We start from the raw sequence: 25,159 nt of genomic DNA, 5'->3' as shown, positions 1-25,159 counted from the left end.
GCCAACTATTCAGTCCAGCTTGGGACAATGGGGGGCTATTTTAAAGCAAAACGCCACTAGTGGCACCTCCAAAGAAGGATAAAAAGAGGAGGGTTAAAAATACAGAGCTTCACTAAAAGGACGAGAAAAAAAGATTGAAATGAGAGTGTTTATAAGCCAAATGAACCTTGATAGAGGGCAGTTTGGTTCTTCTCATTCTGTTGGAGTGTGTGTGTGTGTTTCGTAATGTTTTGGAGCACTAGTGCTCATTCCCGACTTCACTGACAGTCAAGCTGATCTCTGTCGGGTCTGCCAGGGCCTCCGCTAATATCCCACTCTCATTACAAACGCACAGGTGTAGCACGAACGGCACGTGAAATGGCCAATTAAAAGCAAGAAATTGTCTTTTTCATCAGCTGCCTTTGTTGCGTGACCAATTAGGGAATAATTTAATAAGTGTTGCTGGAAAGATCCGGATTGAAGATACAAAAGGTTATATTTCAGTATGTCTATCTAAATGCATATGAAGTGTGTCATTTTTTCTCAGAAATGCCCCCGTCGTCTGCTCGTTCCCTTTCTCTCAGATGTAAACTGTTTGAGGGGGCGCATGCATGACTACGGAGGACCAAATTCACTCATGAAATCACATTTCAACACACTCAGCTACATTTACATGTATATTAAAAACCCACAAACAGGCATATCAGTAATACCAATGGAATAGAATGATCTGATGATTCGGATCTGCATCTGTGGCTCTACAGGAATCTCCAGTAAAAATATGCATTAAAAGAAAATACATAAAAGATGTTACGGTTTTAGGATAATTATCAGTTAAAATGAAGTAAGAGCGCATTATCAATTTAGTCATAGTGCTAACTCTGTTTTTTTGGAGTAACAAGCTATAAATAGCTACATTTTCAGTAGTGTGACTGAAGCTCAGCTGTTTTTAAAACATTGTAGCTTTTCCAGTTACAAGTTTCTTTGTGACATAAAAATACATTGCTGTTTTTAATGTTGCACTGTATTTTGCACACACATCAAACTAAGTAATATTTATACATAATAATGTTCATTGAGTTGATTAAAAACAGGGAAATGAAACCCTGTTTGAAATTTTAGGTCTTTTTTTAAAGTACTTAAATAAAAATATTTATTTAAATTAGTGTGCTTTCTAAGTTTGTAGCTACAAATGTATCTGCTCAAATTCAACACTATCATCCTAATTAAGAAAGCTTTGGTGCCACATTTAAATCATATGAATTAAATGATAAATGAAATAATCCAATAGTTATATATTACATTATACAATGTAGTTGTTAGCTTGTAATGTAATGAACTACTTTTTCAAAATGATAGCTCAACTGTGTAACAATTTCAAATAATGTGTAACTTGTACATTGGGAAACTACATTTTTGAAGTAGCTGCTTTAATTCAACTTGCTAATCACGCAATAAGACCCCTCTGGTGAAACCAACTTTATTATCAGTGTCTGCTCCAGAGATCCATTTACTTAAGTAATTAGTAATTCACATGTTGGCATGCCTCAAGGCAAATTTCATAAATGCGAGCATCTCATCTCGACCTAAAAGTCATAAAGTCCACTTCGGCTCCTCCTCTCTCTGAGTCAATCTGGGGTCAGTCGCTATGGCCTGCCTGTGTTTAAATAAACTAGTCCAGCTGTTTGCTGCACAAATTCCATTTACACTCTTCCTCCCCCCACCCCGATCCACCCACTCTCGCTCACACACACACATACATTTACACACTCCTTTTAATCAGTGCACAGCAAGCCAGGCCTGGCGGAGTGGTGTTAACCTGTTCCATTGCTGGAGACAGGCGAGGGGCAACGGGGCATACATAAAGGACCAACTTCCAACACCCGCTTGCATCTCTCACCTCAGACAATTCCATTCAGCCACATCACACCCCTCTTCCTCCCCTCGCACTGCATGTTTCTGCCTTTCTCACTTCTCTTCATGTTCTTAATAACACAGGTCTCCCCCCTCTGCCCCTCCGCTGCTTCTTAGACTGTTGGTTGGTGGAGTCCCAAAAGAAGAACCCACTCTGGTGGGTCTGGGGAAACAGGGGCCATGTACATACTACTGCTAAAGATGGATGCCACTCTTTCTCCAGAGTGCTTATGTGAACTACTTGTTAATGCAGTGACATCATTCTCTTTTAGACACTTGACAGCTCATTTGAGGTGTGGTGCTAGAAAATCACAGAAACATAGGCATGTGTCTGGACTTATTCGCAAATTTTGCTGTAGCTGCTTACACCAGCTAAAACCAAACCTGTTGGCTTCCAGTTTTCTTGCGTACAACTGTGAGATTTGCCATAGTTATCATCATGTCAACCACTGGAATTTCTAGAGAGACTCCGGTATTCCGTACACGTACAGAACAATATTTTGGGGATTGACTCTCACATTTAAACATAGTCATCAAAACATTGCAGTGTGTACGTGGCCAGCAATTCCTTGCTTCTAATTTCCACAGACATTACCGGGATTACCTGGCCCACTCTAGCAGAGCAAACAGCCTGCCCAAAGAAAACAGAGGAGATGTAAAGGGGGCTTTTGGGGAAGTCTCAAGTAGGGACTGGTCTAATCCCTGCTGCATCAGCCCCCCTCCAACAGAGGCTGGCTATTACTTCAGCAAACTCACCCCTGGTGCACCCCCACAAGCTCCTCTCACCAAACAAAGTCAAAACCTTTCCATTAACAGAGCTGTGAAGTCCCCTCTAAAGCCGCTTTTTAAAGAGTGGGGCCGCCGCCTGGGGGCTGAGGAACACATTTTATAAACACATACTCGGTCTGTGAGAAAGAGAGAGGGGCACAGCAGTGATCGCTACGACTGGCTCGAGAGAACAATTGAGCCTGGAACGTGCGTGAAGACTTCAGACCAGAAAACCTCCAGCTAGAGGCAAGAGCAGACCATTGCTGTGATCAACCTCTGTTGCGGCATTCAAACGACCACTGAAAAACAAAGCGGAGCGTAACTGCTGCGAGGTGCTGGATATGCTTCAGAGACGGTTCCCCACTCCTCTGGAGTCGGGGACTATGAGGTCATTCTTGGCATGAACGCGGCCTGCCTGCTCTCCTCTGATTCTCCACCCAGTCCAGAGAGAGTGAAAGAAAGAGAGAGAGCAATAATACATCAGTGAGGGAGGGCACCATCACATGCCCACTTCACAAACAAAACATTGGAACGCTTTCCATTCCATGTTGTCGCCCGTCTCTGAGGGCTCTTCGTGCAGCCCGATGCCGCAGGGCAAGCGCTTGGGCCAGAGGCTTCTCTCTGTCTGGGCAAACATGCAAACAAACAACCGCACAGTCTTGGGATGTCAACTGTAGCCGTGTGTGTGGCAGAGCGCATGGCACATTTGAGAGGAAATGACATCACGGCGGCAGATTTAATAGGTCCTCCGCCTAGCTGTCACTGTGGTGGTCTCTGCCGGGTGCTGTAGAGCTCATGCTGGCACCGCCAGTTCTATTGACACGTATACAAGACCTTACACATAAGACCTGACTGGCCTTACTAACCAACTAAGTAAAAAAAACTATTTTTACTTTAATAACTGATGGTGTGTGTGTTTATTTAAATAACCAGTACAGACCATAAATTAAATTATTAAGATTTGTGTTCTGACAAGTTTAGTCACTTTTTTTGCTTCCCTTACAAAAACATGCTGCATACATGCTGGTATCAGATCAACATTCCATCAAGTACCACGGTACTGTTTGATTTAATCCCCATTATATTTAATATGTAATGTAAGGTGTTGCAAAACGCATGTTAACAATGTAAGACGTCAATACAAAATGACCAAATTTATGTTTGTCGGCCAATGACAGACAGGAGTTTTCATGGAACCCGTTTAAAAATAATTATTCCCATTAATTTAGCAATTTGGTGTGAAGCTAATTGTGCAGACATGACACACTTCACATTAAAAGGAAACATTTTGGCTAGGACAATATTTTTGACTCTTTATACATAGCCTATAGATAAATATATGAGGTGTCGCTCTAGTGTGCTTATTTTTTGTGGTTGTTGTTGGAGGGGGTGAAGTTCAGCATGACCTTGCAATCACTGTAATGCTAAAAGCTCATTAGCTAATCAGTGGTCGGCTCGCTAATCAGCGGTCCAATCTGTTCCTAGATTTATAAACATAACCAATATGCTCTAGTGCCGATCCACCCTCCGTCTGTCATGTTCACATTCCCCCACAAAAGAGAGGATGAAAAAAGTAGAGAAAAGAAGAAAAATGTAGGCATTGCCTGAGGCCTGTTGTGATGTAAGACAGAGGGAGAGAAAGAGGGGGGTGCACCCTTGTATGGTTCACAGACTCTGTACGAATGCATGCATACACACACACATATCCTACGACAACTTACTGCCAAAGAGCCATCCATGCACATATATCTCCACATATAGAGACACATTCTCTTCGAGACAAAGAAACTATTTTAACTGCGCTGGTCTCGTTTACACGCACACACATATGCACACCCAGTCCAACACACATTACTAAAGACTTCACATGACTAAACGCACACACATGCACACACACAGAGAGAGAGAACCACTCCAACTTGTCTGCTGTTGACACAACACAGCGATCAGGTCTGAGCAAGTGCTGAAATTCCAGTATGGCAGAATTGTTAGCAAACACTTGAGAACAGACTGAGCCCAACTGTGCAGAAAGGCAAACAATCGCTATATCCATCCAGCTTCATGGAGTTGAGCTTTCCACTGTCTCCATCTTTGCCTGATGTAGCAGGGGGATTTTGAGGGTGTAGGTTGGGCCACATGCCTGTGTCTCGCTGGTGTAAATATGTCTTTTGTTTGGTGGTTTGACCCCAGGGTGTGTTGGTATTTTGTTGAAAGGCCACGGATATTCACGCTAAAGCACCTTGACAGGGAGGCTGTGTGAAGGCCGCTCCGGGACATGGGCTATGGCTCATCTCACCCAGACCTACTCGCGTCCTTTGGGCCGTTGTTGCATGCACACACACATACACACATATGCATGCATGCACAGTGACGCTCACAGATATACATGCATGCTCAGCTTAAGCAAATAATTGTGCATGTACACTACACCCAGAATTATAGATCTAGCAAACACTTACACACATACGGTCTAAAACAAGAACTTGTAGAAACATTTTATTGCTCAGATGTTGCTCTTTGATAGCTCAGCAGAATTAACGAAGTGGATAGTTATGTAACTAGTTATGTTTGTCTTCATTTCAATTTTACAGCTCGAGAGGTTTAATTGAGTTCTCCGTTTGGTGCAAGTATGTACATTGTCTCAGATATTTCTCCAAGAATTCCTTTTGGAATATAAAGCAAATTGTTGACACAGGAGGAGGAGTTAATGTGCAAGTATATCTGGATGGGAAATGTTTAGGTTCATAATGAAAATACTGGCTTGATGGCAAGACAAATCCAAGCACAGATGTGGAGATCTATTGTACCACAATCTTTGTTCTCAAACAAGTCTCTGTTTGCTTTCCGTTTAAATCGTATTGTAGTCTGGGAGAAACAACTGAGATAGCGCATAGATTTTGCTTCTGTATTGGTAAAAACATTGTGCATCACCTCTCCAAGAAACCTACTGGGTCAGGGGTCACATTTTCCCCTAAGCTATAAGAACGCTGCCAGATACTACACACGAAATGCACATAGAGCAATCATCCAGAGCTTTTCTTGAACAAGTTTCAACTTCTCTTGACATGGGCGGGCTTGGCTGTCAAAGAAGTGAAGCATGCCAGTCATCCAGTTCTCTCTCTCACTCCTTTTTTCTCTCAGGCGCAGAAACCTGATCCAGGGTGTGTGGACGCTGTTTCTCTAAAGTAGCCCCGCCACACTTCACTCCATGCTTTTAAGACTTTCATAAAAGCCGCCTTATTGACAAAACAATCCATCCCTAAGGTTTAAACAGCATCTTTAAAGGGATTATTAAATTCCGTCAGGAAGGGAAGACCGGGCAACATGTGAAACCCGATGACCCCGCCATTGATTTTACATCACTGATCTTTATGGAGTGTTCTGAGAATGCTTCCTCTTATCGTCAAAGGCTAAAACTTTTCTTCCTCTCTGCATCTTTCTTTTTTCTCACTCTCCCCTCGAAGTTTTGCATTTGGATGTAAAAACCGACTGTACCTCCACATCATTATGCGCTTGTACATAATCCCTATCAAAGCTCTGACATCTCCCTCCAAAAATAGATCCCACCGTCTATCCACATCCTCTCTTTGATGCCGTGCTCGCTCACTGTGTCTTAGGCTGTCTCTGTGTGCTCATGCGTGTCCACGGGTGCGCATGCGTCTCTGCTCATGTGTGCGTAACAGTGTCCATAAGGGTGTGACTAAGTGTACATCTATTGCGCATCGTCCAGATTTGAGGAATAGTTTTCAGACACTCGCAATATATGTCGAATAAACAACACGTGGGTCGATTGTTAATATGTGGACCCGGATTCGCAGCGGTCCCTCACGTTATGTTAACGCCAATAATTCATGAGTGATCAGCACCCCGCATGGCCTTTAGCATTTTTTATTTAATCTTCAGCCCGCGGATTCTCTGAGTCTTCATCAATAATGGACACGTACATGTGTGTTAACAAGTCTAGGAGAGCAGGGCTTAAGGAAGCTGTCGTTTTCGGTTGATCTCTTGTTTAGCTCCATCTGTTAGTTGTTTGTTTGGTGTCACATTTCTACATGTTCACCCTTGAGTCCGATAATCAACTAAATTTTGCTCGGAGACATAGCTAGATGATGGACTTGCATACTAATTGAATTAAATCTATATGCTTTTTGGATTTGCACGAATACTGTATGTTGGGAGTAAGCTATATTGGCCCTGTGCTTTGACTAGTCTGATAAATAGAATCACAGCTAGGGAAATTGCCTCTAAAATCAGCAGGTCAGGAGGTAACATCACCAGGGGTTGCCATGGAGACACCCAATGGTGAGCTTCCTACTAAGCACAACCACGGGCCTATGAAATGACAGATCCTACTCTCTAACCCCAAATGTGCCGAGTCTCTCTCTCCCTCTCTGTGTTTTCATACAGACTTTCCATGTCATCTGCGCCCTTCTACACACACCCGAACACTCATCTACATTGAGGCACACAATCTGGGAGAGGGCAGCAAGATCTCAGCATGCAGGGTTTAGCGGCTAATACCGCTTAAATTGACCACCTCTGGTTCATTGCTTAGACAAGTGCTCTTTCTCTTGCACCCGCACCAACACAGGCAGCAAACCCTGCTTAAAATGAGTCATCCCAGCAGCCAGAGTGCTGGTGTAGGACAGGACGGTGTGTGAAGTAATTGCCTGCGTGTTCTCTGCTAACTAATATGGCTGAAAGAATTGATCTCCCATGGGTTGTTGTGAGGTCACAGAAATTGATAACCCCAACAAGATTCCCCGGTGTCCGCCAGCCTGCGTCCCACTGATAGGCCACTTTTGTAAATTAATCCTCATTCTTAGTCACCGGTTGTCTCCAAGGTACCAAACTGAACAATGGTAAGGATTATGTTGTCAGAAATTACATTTTGTGTAATGGGCTTTAATACATCTCCCATCTCTCTAGCTCTCCTAACATCTGGTGTACATAGCAAGAGATTGTTTGTTAATAAGCTTGAGAAGCCCGACGGAATAACATTGTTATGTAATCAGGATACAAAAGTGTATGCATTACAGTTAAATTTAATATGCTTAGCAATACATTTTTTTTTAAAACAATTGCTAGCAGAATATACATTTTTAAATAAAAAATGATAGTACTACCAATAATTACTATGGTAGAAACTTTCAGATTTGCATCCCATAGCACTTAGCACAAGTTCATAACAATGTGCCCTTTGTACCTGCCAGTTTCTATGATAAATGCAACTATCACATGTAAATGACATGACGCACAAGTAAAACATATTCAAACGTATTCGTTTTTTTTTTTTTACTGTTGCCAACTCACTGCGATGACACTTAATATTCAACAATATTTTTGATCTGCCTGATTTGACAACGTTGTATGAGAACTGAACTGAGCTGAGCTGGAGGATTTTTGAAGTGTCCTCGGAGATGACCGCATCGTTTTCAAAAGCTTGCACTTTGAAACCTATTTCAAAGTTTGCGTTCTCTGGCCACCAAAACGCTTTTGTCCTGTAAATGAACAGCCGGAACGCATAAAAAGTTTTTCAATTGAAAACGGTGTCAAGTAAATGGCCCCTAAATTAATAACTAATAATTTTTACAACGGATATGAATCAATGCTGAATTTACGTAAAATGGACAATGACTCTTTCTTCTAGAGCGGCTGTACAGCCAAAACAATCTTGTTGCATGTAAAAAGCGCTTTATAAATAAAGTGACTTGACTGCTGAAAAATTGCTTTAAATGTATAAATACAAATAAGCTTCACAGATCTTTATTGGAAAGGTTTTGAACAATGTTTGTCATGCTAGTTCAATGAACCATAAACAATTATTGTACTTGTTCCTATGGAACAGTCCTTAAGACACTTACAGTTTACAAGCGGTAGACAATTATGGTCACAGTTACAATAAGTAACGAGTTCAAAATGCACAATTTTCAAAGTCGTCAGATCACTGTTCTATTCACACTGCATGCATGTTGCTAACATTGCATGATGGATAGATGACAGGGGGTTACAAATCGCATGACTTTATAACAGGAAGAATTGCCGACAACTCTGGTCCGCAAACTACGTTTCACAACCAAACACACGCTAGTGATAAGGAAATAACGCAGGATAACGCGTGTGTGAGATCCGAATTGTTATTAAAAATGATAGCTAGAAGTTTGCGAACCAAATTTCTGATATTCTGGTCTATAACTCCTCCCCAACCCTTCCACTGTCCTGTATCTTGCTCTCTCATTGGCTGCAGGTCATCAGCGATGTAATTTTCAGTCAGAACACAGCAGAATTTTGAATCTCTGACAGGTCCAGATATTTAGCATGCCAAATATTTCACAGGCGTCGACGGCGCATCGTCGATTCTCTCAGATCGCGTCTTTGATAATGCACACTGCATGATTGTCACTTGCGTGAACGAGCACCGATTTGCCTCGATTTCGCGAAATCTGATGCTATCGGTGCTAAAATCGTACAGTGTAAACTCGCCATAAATACAACTCTCTGCAGACTCTGAAAAACACCAGAAGATTGTCTGTGAAATCTGTTCAATTTATGTCTCAGTTGTTAAATCTTTTAAAGTTCATACAAATATTTACACGTTAAGAAATTTGCTGGGGGGGAAAGCAGTTGAATGAGGACGTTATATAGTAATTTAGTTTCTATCATTTTTCTTTTGTAACTAAAAAGATGATTAGACTACTAATTACCTTTTGTGAGGTAATTATTTTGTGGTTAGTAATTAGTTTCAGAATGCATTTTTAAAGTAAAGTAACCCATCCCATGTTCAGAGCGCCCACATCAAGGCCGGGTTTATTTAGCAAAATGGATTAGGGCGTGAAATCAGATCCTTGGCAATATCAATCTCCGACACTCAGAGAACAAGAGCGGAGAGAGTTTGCAAACAGAATTTCATGTGAGGGTCTGGCGAGGTTGTTGAGAAGAAATATGTGGCAAAGGTTGTTCTTTGTGTTCCTGCATCAAACGTTCCCTCCTGTGCTCAGTTTCACCTCTGCACTCCCTATCTCAGGCCCTTCATTAGACACGGCTAATAACAGTAAGTATGTACTGATAGCCATCTCTGATAACAAATGCACCCGTGCAAAAGGTTCTGTCAAACTTTACAGAACGTTTGACGTGGGGAAATACTAGCTGGTCAGACAGAAACAACGAGTTCCGTGTCACAGTGAGTGCGGGGCAGACAGCTTTCGAGAGAGGGGATTTAGAGAGGCTCTGCTCTCACAGGGATTCATATTTGAATGAGCCAACACACACACAAAAAAAGAAAAATGTTGGAAAAATCCTGGCGGCAATATCCCTTTGGGTGAATTGATTTGCAGGGAGATGAGGCGATAAGTGGAAGACTGATGGGAGGGGCGAGTAAAAGCGGGGGGAGGGGAGTGTATTAATTCAAATCATTAGGAGCTGCTTGCCAGGGGCGAAGCTATTGATTGCATGTAAACACAAAAGTACAATTGACTTACCAGTTGTTCACTTGTAGTATAGTGAGTCCGGTGTCTTGTGCCAGTTGCTTTTTCTGTTCTTCTGAAGGGTAGGGGTGCTGATAAAGGAGAGAAAAAAAACACAGGAAATGATATGAGAAACATTGTAAATAAATCAATTAATGAGCACATTTGTTAGTGAGCGAAAGGTCTGAGGTACAGAAGGGAGACGTTGCTCACACGTTTGTGCGGAAAAGTGGCAAAGCAGCTGTTAATTAGTGTGAAAAAGTGAGGTGTGTCTCTTTCTTAGAGTCATTAATGGAATATGAAATCGTGTAATTAATGGCAGCGAAAAAGGCAAGCCAATTATAAAGTTAAGTGAAGTGTGGGAACAGAAACAGTAATTAGAGTGCTATGCTGGCAACCTTACTGAAATGTATTCTAGTCATCTTGCTGCCATGAATGCATGATGGAGAATGGATATCTGAAGCCTTGCGTGGAATACAGACCACATATATTTACAGACCTCTTCCCTTTTTATAAAAGCTGTAAGATAACCCTCATTCTTGATGATTAGCCAGTTAACATCTAAATGTTAACAACATGCACAATGCCAAAGTACTGAAAATAAGCTTCTTCGATACAGCTGAGTTCTTAAAGTTGTGAACTTGATTTGAGCTGATCCAGCTGTTTAAATAAAGGTGAGGTGAGATTGGCTTGATTTATATTAGCGTTAGTGTGAAGTATGGAGCTAGCTAGCTTTGAGTCTAAACAATGTGCTGTTCCCGAAAAAGACAAGACAGAGCCTGCGTTGAGGCCTCTGCTGAGCATGTAAAATGGGATGTACAGTGAGCAACAATGTTTACACCATATTTATACCTAGAGAGAGATGAGTTTGAGAGAACCCTGTGCATGGCCTCAAAGCACAGCAATAACTGCTTTCCCATTTCTATGGGACACTATTTTCATATTATGCTTTGTCACCACAATACGCAAACCTAGACACCTCCAGTCTTTGTGAATGGCTCAGTGTTCCCCTTGCCTCACTATGCTAACAGATTTGGAACTTCTAAGTCCTTTACCAAACCTGGCACAACCTGCTAGAGATTAACTGAGACAGGGGCTTTAACTTGGCTTTGGGTTGCAAATCAACCATTGTGACAATGGATGGGACTTCAAACCATAGTGAGTCAACATGCTTGACACTGCAGCACAGTTACTGGTTGAGCAATGTATGCAGCAAAGAAAGGGTGCTTGTGAATATAATTTGCTTTTACTTATGTGATCTAAAAGGAAGACATCACCGATTGTGATTCTGATTCACCCTTTGAGAAGTATAATAAGAACAAGGCTTCCAAATGAACAAACAGAAATGTAAAAATGGTTGGCGCCACGGGTTGTCTGCTCTTTTTTTGAGCAATAATAAATTGGAATGTCTTTCATGTTGCTGAATGCATGTTTATTTACTGGTACTGCCAGAGAAAGCAAGCTGTTTTCCTGTCGCTCTGTCATTTTCATGTGATCCAATTGTAGGTAATTGGAACAAACTGTGGATTATTTCATGCAGAAAGTTATAATTGTAGTGACGCCTCCAGCCATTTCTGATTCTTAATGTTTTTTTCCCTTATCACATCCATAGTCCATCGATGTAAACTACAAACTGATAACGTTTGTGTAAATGCACGGCTAGGACTGGAAATGTGAGAAAACAACATTCCTGCATCTCTCACTGTCATCTGATCGGTGATAATCGTTGATAGCAAGCCTGTGAGCATCAAAAATTGAATGGCAACTATAATCCTAAAATCAACTCCAACATTAGAATTATTTCATCCCTGTCCTGTTTTGTAGTTCACCAAATCATCTGAGAGGGAAAAGAAGTCCTGCTCAATTTTACACACAGACTGTGTTGAAAAAGTATGGCATTAAGTGTGGCACAATGGCTAGTCAGCCCTATATTGAAGAGCATGTCTGGACAAAAGAATCAAAGGCCTCGTGACTTTTTGGGGGAAGGCCGTGCCGAAGGCTATATGACAGCACTAACGCTGCCTGTTCTGCTGCTGGCCCCACAGCGAATGACTCCAGTTCTGGGCTGCTGCAATTCCAGGAATGAGAACACTGGGACCAGATGAGATTCACACATCATTGTGTTCTTCTCACTACCTCTCCTACACTAAAACCTTTAAAATTCCGTTTCACTCAGACAACACAATTTGGAAAGAAGAAATGAGATGAGAGATTCTTTTGCAACTGCTATTTTGAAATCTCTTCCACAGCTACGTTTTATGAGTCAAAGATGATGTGGTGCAAACTTGTAAAGGCAGGGGTAACTAGGGGAGTGATTCACACTAAAATGCAAATGTTAAATATCATAAGAATGTTGATGAAGTATAAAAAGAAGAATGCAGTGTACTGGCTTCACTTTTAAGAAAAGTAGTGGGAGGAGGACTGTCAACTAAGGCAACTTGTTAGACAACTTTACAAAATGAAATGTTACAACAATGCACAATGGGGTGGAGAAAACGAGCAGTCAAGTTTCAGCTCAACTTAAATGTAACCTAATCCTATCCTAACTTCTCATTAAATCCTAGAAACCCCATACAAAGACTCGTTCTGTGATTGACAGGTGGCTTCGACTGTGAGCATTCAGCAGTACCCAAACAGGATTCCTGTACAAACGCCAACTGGGTCAAGCTCTTCCGCCTACAGCATCATATACATGCCTCACCTTTGTTGTCATAATGACCTCAACATAGCCACACCAGTATTTGAGTAGAATGGGGCAGCAGTGACTGAGGCCCCATTTACACTTATTACTGTACACCCAAATACACTTCTAACTTAGGTCCTATCTTTTTCCGGCTTATATGTAAATTGTCCAGTGTCTATTTGCAATCACAACAGGGGATACATAAATGTACTAAAAGTACTGTGCCAGACTTTTGGTTATTATTATTTTTCTTTTTACAAATTGTTTTGTTGCAACAATCTCTTATCTGTAGGGTGCTCTGATGCCTGTTCTCAAACAGATTACTGTGCAAACTTCTTTCTGCAGATTTCAGATTTGTACCCCCTCCCTCTTGGCATCCCTAAATGTTCTTCCATTCCATCTCTTGCAAAAATCTTCACACACATCTTTTCCATACTTGCTGATTTATTTCATAATATTAAAGCATTCATGAACTCATGAAGTGGATATGTTCAGAAACCATTTTTTCCCCTTTGTCTGGGTCTCGAAACACCAAATTATCTCTATGCGTCAAAACAGTGTGATTTAGATTCTGGTTTAACTGAGAGAAACCAACAGATTTTATTATAGTCAGAGAGCGACTGAGTATTTTAATCCTCTTGGCAGCAGTACAGGGTGACAATTGTTTTCTCAGGGTCTCGTGATGCTTTAGTGAGAAAGCAATAACACTGCCTAAAGAACAGATGGAAAGTCTCAACGAATCCTCCCTGTTTCCCTTCGCCTATCTTAATGATACGTCTTGTCCAAATATACTACTCCTTTCATCAGAATTTCCAGCCTCTTCTGCACTGGTGGATACCAAGTGAATGATGCCCAACAATCCTCCCCGTGCTCAGTTCTCCATCATGTATCTTATCTTTGTGTGTGTGTGTGTGTCTACCAGTGCATCAACAATTGTCCCTCCCGGTCTTCCTCCATGGCCCCCTCAGACAGGGAATGGTGGGGAAGAGCGTAGAGTCCGTGTCCTATCAGCAAGATAAGAGAGGTGAACAGGTCTCTCCCATTCTCTCGTGCTCTCACTGGTTGAGCCGAAGATTGCTGCTCGAAACAGAACTCAGACTTCCCCCCTAACCCTCGGTTGACTCTGCTCTCCTTACCCACAATTCAGAGCGATGGCCGAGAATGCTGTTTTGAATACAGCCAAGATATGAGGAGTCAAGTTGTGTCAGGAGACCTTTCCGTGGGAGAGGGTAGAATTCCAGTATTTACTGCACTGTACCCTGAAAGCTGAGAGGTACAACCCAGACTATGAGAGCAGAAACATGAGAGGTGTGTACTCTTGGTCTTTATGTCTTTTGTGGGGAGAGTTGTGTCTATGTAGAACAGGGAGGAGGAGGTCTGGATGAGCTCCAGCTGCGCTCCTTATCAGGTCCTTAGACAGGATCCTCTAGTTCACTGTGAGGGGAGAACTATTTTGGAAGTTCCTTTCATCTCTGCGTTTTCTTCATCATTTTGCTTCCCCCGCAAAAAAAAGCCAGAATCCCAGCAGTATTTCTTTACCCATCGACTCCCAGGGTTGGCTAAGGCCACATACTGAACACATCCTCCCCCCAATCGCTGTGGACACATCTTTTTGTGTTCCATTTAACCAGTTAATTACAATCAGCCACAATCCCCCTCTCCCCCACTCTGCTGCCTTCATTACCCACATTACCGTTATTATCGTTATGTTCTATTTAAGGGAACATTTCTCTCTATCCTGTGTGATTTGGATTAAAGAAGCTTTCCATACAAGATTAACTTAATAAAATAAGTGTGTGCTGAACATGGTGCTTATTCCTCACACAGAAAATTAGTGGGGAGGCATGGCACAAAAATTAAACATGCATCTTGAGTCGCAGGACACAGTCACAGAATTAATCCTAGTGGCTCCATCTGACAATGAGTCCACTAAGTGCCCATCTCCCAGAGAAATGTGATGTCTACCACTAAATACGTTGTAGGGGCGACTAAGGTCAGTGGGTCCTTTCAAGGTATGTGAGGGTTAATTTCAGCTAGGTCTCCTACTGCAGCCTCACTTCCATATTCCTTGTGGCTAATCCCCATGGAAGCCAAGCTGCCCCTGAGGAATGCCTGAGGCTTGATCCAGGGGCCATTCTGGCCTAGGTGTCTACTGAGTATCATTTCAATATCCCATCTCAGAACCAGCCACTGTACGTGTGGGCTGCGTCCACCGCTCTTCCGTGGCTTGGCCCTTGAGAAAACAGGATTATGTCTGAAGTTTAGTGCTCCACCTACTCAAGCTCTGCTAGCATTAACTGCACCAGAGCCACAGCTTCAGGCCTTCTGCAGATAGGGCCACCTACAACATCCAACCCAAACCTTAGGCCGGGGGAGGAAGGATTACCCTTGATATTTGGCTAAGAGCATTATCGTCTCTCCAGACAATTATGCACTTGTTGTCTTCGTCAGTAAAATAGGTATGAGAGGCATCACAGCTTTGTTGCAACGTTATTTTCTATCATTGAAAGGTGTTATTTCACAAAAAGGCACAATAAATCTTGTCCTAAGAGCTTTGTCTTGGCTGAGGAAAAGTTGAGACATTTCAAATTCCTTTTTGTGTACGTGGCATAAACATGAAGTTTTGCCCTTCATTAAGGAAAAACAAAACATGCTTCATATTGAAAACTGAAGAGAGAGAGAGAGAGAGAGAGAGAGAGAGAGAGAGAGAGAGAGAGCACAGAAAAGACAAAACAGCAAAGCCTCTGTAACCCAATTTCTTCCTAAGATTGATTCACCAATGAGACGACAACAAAAGAGAGAGAAAGATCTTAGATTTGGAAAACAACTGGAGGCCAGGGTTTAAGATGCCCTGGCGGAGTTGGTGACTGGCTGGCTCACAGAAAGTGGGAATGCTTCATTGGGAGCACCACTAAGTTTGTAGCGAGCTAAGTCAACACAAAGCCGGCACATGAATTATTCACACACAGTGTTTTTTAGAAATCCTTGTACTACAACAAGCTAAAGCTGGGGAAATTTCACCCTTGGAAAATGTTTTCACCATTTAATCTCTACTTTTGATAAAAGAGGATATGTTTAATTTGGTTCCCAGCATTTTAATTAGTCATCCTTTTAAAAACATGTTTTGTTGGTTTAGGGAATAGGGTGTAACACAAGTGCTTTTGGGTAAGGAATAGGCACTCTTGTTCTGAAGGCAGCTGAGGACAGAATGTAGGTCTAAAATTAAAAGATGGGTGTGTGCTGAAATACAAATCTATCCATATCTGTGTAAACGTCCAAGCCCACAATGCTCTAAATCAACATCATCAAATTTAAGCTAAGGGCGTTGCATCCAAAAATGCAAAGTGCAACAGGCAAAAGACAAAATAACACATATCTGGACACCCGGATTTGTAAGCCACTTCATTTGAAGACAGTGGCTGGTATTTGAATAGCTTTACATAGAGCAGAGCTATATTTTTCATGAGGTGGCCTATAGCTTCAAGCGCCTACAAAGAGGTAAGCCAGGTTCAGGCACTGATATAAAAGTCAGTCGCAGTAGGGTAGGCAGTCTCTTATTCAGTCTCATTACAGATACCAGTGGAAGGGTGGGGAGTCTGTGTTTAAGGGGGATGCATGTTGTTCCACACCTGCTGTTCACAGTCACACGGTAATAAGGGGGCCAGCCAGCAAACACTGACTGGAGCTTGGTGGACTGCGGCTGATGAGCCCGGGCTAATTCAGGGGTGATTATGTAGTTTACTGGACCACTAAACCTCTTTAAGCTTGTAATTACAGCCTATTTGAGGGGGAACATTCAAAAGCAATTCAGCTGCGCCGTGCCTTGCCACGCCGACCGCAGCTGGAGGTGGGCTGCTGGCACTCGGCGGGGGAGTCTAATATCTGTGGGGATGGGGATTTTAGCACAGTCAGTCAGGTAGCATCACAGACAAAGAGGTACATGCCACCTCGGCCGACCCACTCCGGAGAGTGCAAGCCAGCGGCTGTGCTTGACACAAAATCAGAGCGGCTTGAGATCGTTTAAAGCTGATAAACACCCAAATGATTGTTTTAGCTATTGTCAAGAGGACTGCGAGTGAAATGCAAAGCAGGGCTATTAATGCATGCTCCGGTACACAAGCTACTCCACCCTCCTGCCTCCCAACAGCCAAAACTGGGTTTGTTGAAGGTGGGGGCCGAGTGGCAGGAGCAGGAACTCATGGTGCATTAAATGTTAAGAGAATCGGGTTACTATATTGCACCTTGACCAAAGAATCCTTTCCAATGCCTTTACTTTCAAGGAAATTATCCTTTAGCTAATTCCACTGAAATGTGATACTCAAAGGAAGCAATTTCGGAACCTCAAAAAAATTCTAATAACCTGCACGATATTATTATGTTATTATCATAATTACCCTTTTGCCCTGGCCATTTTAATTAATGTTCAATGGATGGCCTGGGGGGGAGGAGAAACCTGGTCACGGTTGGAAAAGAGTTAAAAGAAGGTAAAGGTATTTTACAATTGCTCCCTTATGCCATTTCACTGCCTGGATAAAAGTGGGCAGAGTGAAGGAAGGAAGAACACAGAGACATATTTCTCCTTTCCTCTTCTTTGGCGATTTCATTTTATCTCCTTCTCCCACCTCTTCTTACCTTTTATTCTCTCTCTCTCTCTCCCTCTTTCTCACGGAGCGGAAGACAGATCCTTCTCCATCGGTGCACAGCTTATACAAATCGATGACTTAATCTGTCGTAACAAACAAGTGAGCAGCGCCTTGCCTCCGTCTGCTTCCTTTTCCACCACAGCTAAAACACTCCGCTGATAACAGAGAGAAAGAAAAATAAAAAGGCCCATAGACCAACTCTCTCTTCCTCTCCTAGTGATCTCACACTTTCTATTAACGTCTGAATCTAATCTGATGAAATACGGCCATGTCTGGTTCAAGACGCATATTGCAGATGCCTCACACAGGGGAGTGATCCCCTGGCTGCACGCGGCAAATCTCCATGGGGACGACATGGATCAGCAGGTGCTCTCAATGCAGCTCCCATGCAGCCATGCATCCCTTATTGCGACAGGAAACACCATGCACTCAGCGCGGCAGGAAAAGGTCAAGATCCACTATCAGAGCTAAATGGAGAGAATCCTATTCAATAGTTGAGTACGTGCCAGGTCCTGGATAAAGTTAAGGCAAATAAGACAAATCTAAGAGGTTTTAAGTGTCTGAGACCATTTACCCTTTGTTCATCACCTTGGGAAATCAATGACAACAAAGACAACGGCACTTTAAAAGGGTTTTGGATTCAGTGCACAGGACACGCTAGCTCCATTAAACTATTTATGCACTTACGCATGATGGTATACAGTAAAATATTTTTTATTTATCTCCTCTCCAAGACAGCACAGTTAATGATAGGCTATAAAATGCTTGCCCCCTTTTTCCTGTTTTGGCCCACTTTGCTTGCAAAAGGAAGCAGTGTCAGTCTAGGTGATACTGATGCAGAAATTAGTGCATGTGTTAACTTTTTTTCAGACACATTGCCAGACAATTACGCTGTTGATGTTCTGTGACTCCTTCACGAAGGGAAAAAGCCCCATCAAGGGGCCTGAGGGTAGTGCCGTTTTCTCCTGGAGAACTGTTTGTCCCCAGATGAAAAGCACAATGAGCTCAGAGCAGCACGCATGGCTGAGATTACAAGTAGGAGGAACCGAATTGATAAATTAGTTCAGCAAACGTGCAAACTGATTACCGCGTCTCTGCTGCCATATAATCCATCAGGCATACACTGGCGCACATGCACACACAAACAGAGTGAGCCAAGAGTATCTGGGACAGACTGCTGGAGCTCTGCTCTGTGGGGGAATGCTCTGCAGTGGCTGTAAGTAAAAGGTATTGAGCTGGTGACTGCAGGCGGAAAGATCCCTGAGCACTGACGATTACAGCATAGCTAGGGTAAATCAGCAAAGCCTAGTCTGAATCTCCACACATAGCGCCATCTAAAATCATCAATGGACCTTTACCTCTTGGCAAGACCATAGCTAAACCCTGGCCAACAGTACTCCTCAGATTAAGATGCATTACAGAACAGAGCATGCTGGACTGACACCCAAATATTAAAATTGGCAATGCTGTGGAAAGTAGACTTGTATAGACATCCAAATATGACTGTCCTTATGTCACCTCAGGTTGTATCCTCTGCCCTTCCCAGCTCTGGCAGTTGTGGATCAAGCATCTACCGTAATCCCTGATTAACAGCCTCCCTAAATGCCCCATAAGTCCATCCCAATGACAACCGAGCTAACACTACTATATTCTGAGTGATTAGTTGAGATCTAAATGGAATGGCTTTAGATATTTTTTTACTGTATTTCCACAATAGGCTACTGAATTTATTTGACAGACAGACTGCTCATTAGGCGCTGAATATAGGAGAACCTTGCACCACACCTGAGCATTTTAATGGGATTACACAGAAACTAGGATTGAGAGACAGACAGCATGGTTTGTAACGTTAAGGCCATGATTGGTATGCAGCAGGAGACCATGCAGGCCTAGCATGATCTCACACTCAACAGTAGTTAGCGGCTAATCCTTCACAAGTAGCTGATAATGAAATACAATACTGTTATGATATAGCAGGCCGTAGTAAAACTTTCTCTAACTGACAACGTAATGAAAGTGCCTAAGAGTGCATGTTAACAAGCCGGACGGGTGGAATTCATTGAGGCCCACCTGTGTACTAGTGGAAAACATTGTACATGAATACTATCTTCTCCAATGACGTGGCTGCAACAGTGGCGGGCCCTGTGGGCATTATAAATTTGTCAGGTTCTTGAGAGCAGCGAGGAAGACTGAGGGACAGCTCTCATCTGGATCAGCTATGCTTCAACAGTTCAGAGGTTACATGAAGTAAAACTTAACTGCCTTTCAGGGACATTACAGAGGAAGGGAGCCAACCGACTGCGTCAGGACGCAGAAAGAGAGAGTGGTGTCAATTAAGCACTGTTCTGTCTTTGTTCCAAAGCCTCAGTCCAAAGGTGCAGCTGATGTTGGGGACGCCGTGGTGGGCTTGGGTAGAAAAAGATCTACTGATGTGGTGCTCATCAATCACGAGCACAGATGGCCTGTGAAAGGCTGTGTCAGCAGTGACAGAGCAGCGTCCATCCACCTCTCCATGCACCATGTGGAGTCTGCCAAATCGATCCATTCTACCCATGACACACCAATGCCTTTTACGCTGTCACCCTCGAAGCCTTGCCAATGATGGATATACAGTCTTTTTCCACCCTCTCTCTCTTTCCCTCTCTAGGGGTGAGGGGTGGGGGTGCAGGGGGCTGTCTATCCACAAAGACCAGCCCCAAAGAGTTGCCTGCCCCACATCCCAGGGGCCTGTCAGTGGGGTAATTGATGATGTTTTCATTACAAGATGTGGGAGCAGGGGGGCGCATCCTGCCTCAATGGGCAGCCACAGCCCCAAGATTGACTCAGCTGCCTCTTCTTTGACACCAACTTTTATAAAAAGCATCAAGTCATTGCTTCCAAATGTCTCACACACAAATAAACATGTATCCTCTCTCTCAAACAAAAACACCACAGAGACCAAGAAAAGCTACAACAGCTGAGGTATAGACCCAGTTGGCTGAAAGAAACATAGTAAAACAGCAAAGACACACAGTTCAGAAGAACAAAGTACAGACGGAGTCAAGAAAGAAGCAATTTTTTTTTCAAAGATCCACAGTGCTTGATCCTCACTGTCTGAAGAATTCCTTGAAGCTATTTCAATTTTGTGGCGCCTCTAGTACTCATTGCTACTTAGATGAAATTAAGAAATAACCAGCGACCTTAGGCTGCTAAATTCAATTTGCAAATATTAATCTGCATGGACTTTCTGCTCTGGTTAAAAATGAATGAACGAACGAACGAACGAATGAATGAATGAATGTAAAAACAATATACACTCAGAGCTCCAATTTCTTAGGAGCGACTGGCTGCGGTCATTTGATTCGTGTAAGCGCATGGCTCTCTTGAGGTTTGGCCTTGTGTGGTAGAGGTGAGAGAAAACTTGAGAGTAGGGCTCCCCACCAGGCCAAAAGCGGAGTGCCACGCTGGGGTTGCCATGGGTGACCAGTGCGCTGACATGGCAATAAACAACCATGGACTAATGGCATCTAAGGCCTGGTTGACCTCTGACCTCTAATGGATTTGGTGGCTTTTTTGACCAGCCCATTCAGAGGGGGCTCTTGGCTAACTGTTACCATGCCTAAAGAGCCTCACTTACAATAATGTTTTAAAGCTATACAAAATGGATGCTGTGATGTTATTTAGACAGACAACTCTGGGGGTGTTTATTTTTCTTATTGACAATAAACTTGTTACTGCTGTATCTTCGTGTTCTTGAACACTTCCATGATGGTAATTTCAGGGTATTCTTCATGGCATATTTTGTACAGGCACACTGCGAAAATGTATATTTTAGAAATTATATATTGTCTAGAAAAAAATATGTTTGATAATCAAAATTGTATCTCCCAAAACTTTTATCTCTCAAAACTTTTCATTGAGGTTATAACAGGCTATCTTGACAACAAAAGGTGGTCAAGGCAGAATATCGTCTGGTCCAAACCCTTGTGATGAGATCTGTTTGGGAACCCAGTTGCTATGGTGATATGAGTGGCGGGTCTTGCTGTTTGAACAATGTCAACACACAGCACCATCTCAATCATTTCACAGACAACTTTTAAGATGCTGAGAACTATGAATAAAATGGCACTTTTCTCGTTCTGTTTTTAAAAACTGTAGATCTATCTGTTGGTCATAATAAGTAAATTTGTAACGCTCTTATTTTGCTATGCACAGCACTTACACCACCACATATATTCTTCTTCCCTGCACAAGTGCCTAGATTTTGATTAACTCTTTCCCTGACATTGACGGAAATTTCCCTCATTTTTGAGACAAAGGAGACGGAAATTTCAGTTTTTCTGTGTTTTCACCGTTATACGATAGGGGGCACTATTACACATCTTCTGAAAGAGTACAGAATCTCCGCCGCAAAACACAGGCGAAAAAGAAGCAGAAATAAGCGATAGCATATGTATGCAGATGAATATGTAAAATAACGTGATTATCAACATTAAACAGCATATATATCAAAACTACCTAATGTAACTGAATTAAATGTCGACCCAGGATGAGGTGTAGGACTGTGCAAGTGTAGGGGCTGTCGATGCACTCGATCTACTCTATCTATGTTTTTATCACCATTCTGAAACCGATCTGGTTGTAGTCTTTGACGAAAACACGATTTTCTCAATGTTTGCTCAAAATGTTGTGTTTTCTTTTAAATGAAACTTACCCACATTCAAGTGTAGATAAAAAAGAATGTATGAAGCTAGAATAAAACTGGGGTTTTTGTGTTTGTTTATTTAAAAGCATAGACTCTTAAATGTTCAGATATTCATGCAAAAGTATATTCTGAAGGCCATGAGACATGTAAGTGCAAATCTTATCTCGACTTAGTGAATAAAAATGTACATGTAGGAAAATTCACTGCATTGTGCCAAATGTATGACTCTCTTTCAGTGTTTTTTTTTTATTTTATTTTTTTTTAGTAAAACCGAGAAGCCCAGCCTTTTGAAAACCCCTCTGTGCTTTCCATGCACTACTTTTTGAGGAGGTCATATGCTGAACATCTGTAATTTTGCCCAGGAAATCATCAGCAGGCCAATTCAAACCGACTCTCTCCCCCTGACTCCAGCCTCCAACTATGGGGCAACAAATTCACCCCAACTCCCCGAAGAGGACACAGCCCGTTCCCCCTCCTGCTGGTCCAAGCAGCTCTGCACGATTCAGTCCATCGAGTGCAGAAATGAGTTATAGCGTTTTTCACACCTGGTTCTGCTCAAGATGCAGCACAGTTGAGGTTTGGCAAAATGTGCTCGCAGCGAGTAAGAGAAAAAACAAGAATGTTGCCTCCACCAGAATTGTTACATGTGTGTGAAGAGGGTGCTAAATTGGAGCCTAATTGCATTAAAAGCGATTATGCCTTCCAGTTTCATTTTGAACACAAAACACCACGTAAAAAACGAGCGATTGCACATTGTGCTGTGGTTTGCTTTTTACGAGCTGTGATGGAGGCTCCCTCCCGCTCTCCGGTTCTGTGTACAAACAGTCGTGCCAGCCTAATATTCAGCCGTTCCAGGATCGGTCCTTATTGCGGCTTCATAGCAACAATCTGAAGCCTGGCTTTCATCTAATTACTCTATCACATCATTTTGCAAATTGCCCTTTCACTGGGGAGCTGAGTGCAAAAACATAAGCACAGCGGGATTTGGGGCAATGGCTTCCATTTATTACTCATTTCTTGTTAAATTAAACAAGAAAATACTGTTTGTGAGATAGAGGGTGAAAATCAGGAGGGAACAAGGAATGGGAAGGAGGGGGGCAAAGAGTCCAATTTCACGGCCACGGGAACAGGAAAGCTGCTCAGTGCACCCAGCATTCCTCTCCAGGATGCCTGGCACAATCACACCATCTTTGTTCAGATAAAATAACAAAAACTAACAACAGTTAAAGCAGGAAAAATAGCAGCAGTTTAGGGCCTCTTGTCTTTGTTTTTTTGTTTTTTACTTTGCCACAAAGTTTATTGGAATGTGTTCACGCCAGCTTTACAGCATGCTAAAACACTTGTGAGTGAGGAGTAATTAGCTAGCATCTCTCCCTCTCTTTCTCCATGCTATTCTCAGACCTGCAAAACTCCCTCTTCCACTCGCCCTGCACGCCGGCTAATAACTGGGAACTGAAAACGGCTGATTAAAGAGCAGCTTTAGGGTGTAGCTACCCCATAAGCCCTCACCATCTCCTCTGTATCGTTCTCCGTTCCGCTTATTGTTTTCCTCTCCTCCTCTTCCACCGAATGGCTCATCAGAATAATCTTGTACTGCCACCCACTTCACACTTCCGTCTCAGCACAATGGCTTTACTGGTTGATTCATGTGACATGCAGAGAGAGCACATTCTTTCTGCGGTTGGTCCGTGAACTGTGCAACACACATGTAATCTATATTTCTCTAAGACACAAGGCTATCATCTGTGTGTGTGTTTTGAGCCGCTTGCTAATTGCTGCCGTCTTTATCTCCAAGGGCCAGACCTGAGTACTGTTCCTTCGCACATTGATTCAGAGGAAAAGGGACATCACAACTACCTCTTACATCAATCCTGGGCTCTCACACTTTCTCCTACATCTTTGTGGCCCCAGTTGAGACTTCCCGACGTCCTTTGAGTAAAAGCCAGTTGGAAACGGAAGGCGAGACGACTGCATTGTCCGTAAGATCAGTCATCCGTTCCTCACGTGCTGCGTGTTGTTTTGTTCCCCATACAAATGCTGAGCTGTCAGAGTGAAGCACTCGAAGCAGGGAGTGAAACGAGTCTAATTTCTCATGTTTGCCGTAAGGAGCGCGGTACAATTTACGGAAGAGCCCGAAAGTGTTTCCATTTATGTTTTCGATCTGACCAAAGCAACACTCGTTGTCTCTGCATTAAAGTCAACTTCCTTTCTCCCTCCTTCTATCTGTCTCCTAATCGATCCCCTTTTTTCTCACTCTCTCTTAGCAGGAATTCTGACGCCACGTCATTGGTTTCTTTACCTTTTTTCATCTCAAGCACTGTTTTGCGCTCTCTCCAAGGAGTGTTTACAGTCATTTTCAGTTAATTGGAGATTGATAGAATTGGATACTGATGTCAAGTGTAAAACGTCTACTAGTAATCTCTGTCATTTCATTCAAAAGTGTCCCACAATCACAATACAAGGCTGTTAGGGGTGTTTGCTTGTGGTTGATGCTATGTGGTTGTTTGCTAAGTGTTCTAAGTGCTAAGTGCTGGCTAGGGTGATTGCTTCAATGTAATAGCACATCATTCCTTAAAGGGTTAGGTCACCCAAAAATGAAAATGTTGTCATTATTTCCCCACCCTCATGTCGTCCCCAACCTGTAAGACCTTTGTTCATCTTCGGAACACAAATGAAGATATCTTTTTATGAAATCCGAGAGCTCTCTGACCCCTCCATAGACAGCAAGGTCCAGAAAGGTATTAAAAACATTGTTAAAATAGTCCATGTGACTCCAGTGGTTCAACCTTAATTTTATGAAGCGACAAGAATACATTTTGTGCGCAAAAAACAAACAAAAATAACAACTTTATTCAACAATTTCTTCACGTCTGTTTCAGTCTTCTCAGCCTGAACTCATGAAAATGCATATCTAGCCCGAATTGTATTTATCATGCGATTTATACGGCAAAATGAGTTTTTACATGCATATGTTACGCAGTTTTCGTGTGCGTATGATATGCACTTTGTAACGTGTTATATGCAC

At 42.6% G+C, this 25,159-nt stretch overlaps 1 protein-coding gene across 4 annotated transcripts in view; it reads right to left on the bottom strand.

Moving 5' to 3' along the window:
* Positions 1–25,159, bottom strand: part of meis1b (Meis homeobox 1 b) — a 66,454-nt gene that overhangs the window by 8,736 nt on the left and 32,559 nt on the right. For all 4 annotated transcript variants that reach the window (XR_013818449.1, XM_079842935.1, XM_079842934.1 and 1 more), the window contains exon 9: positions 10,140–10,216. Coding sequence is in view for 3 of the 4 variants with exons in the window: in XM_079842935.1 (XP_079699061.1) it covers positions 10,140–10,216 (77 nt within the window). In the remaining variant the exon portion in view is untranslated. The remainder of the gene's footprint in view (positions 1–10,139; positions 10,217–25,159) is intronic.

Source organism: Gobio gobio (assembly GCF_949357685.1).
Source record: "Gobio gobio genome assembly, chromosome: 18".
Lineage (NCBI taxonomy): Eukaryota > Metazoa > Chordata > Actinopteri > Cypriniformes > Gobionidae > Gobio > Gobio gobio.
The sequence above is the reverse complement of the archived record's forward strand: the minus strand, read 5'-3'. Positions and strand labels throughout refer to the sequence as shown.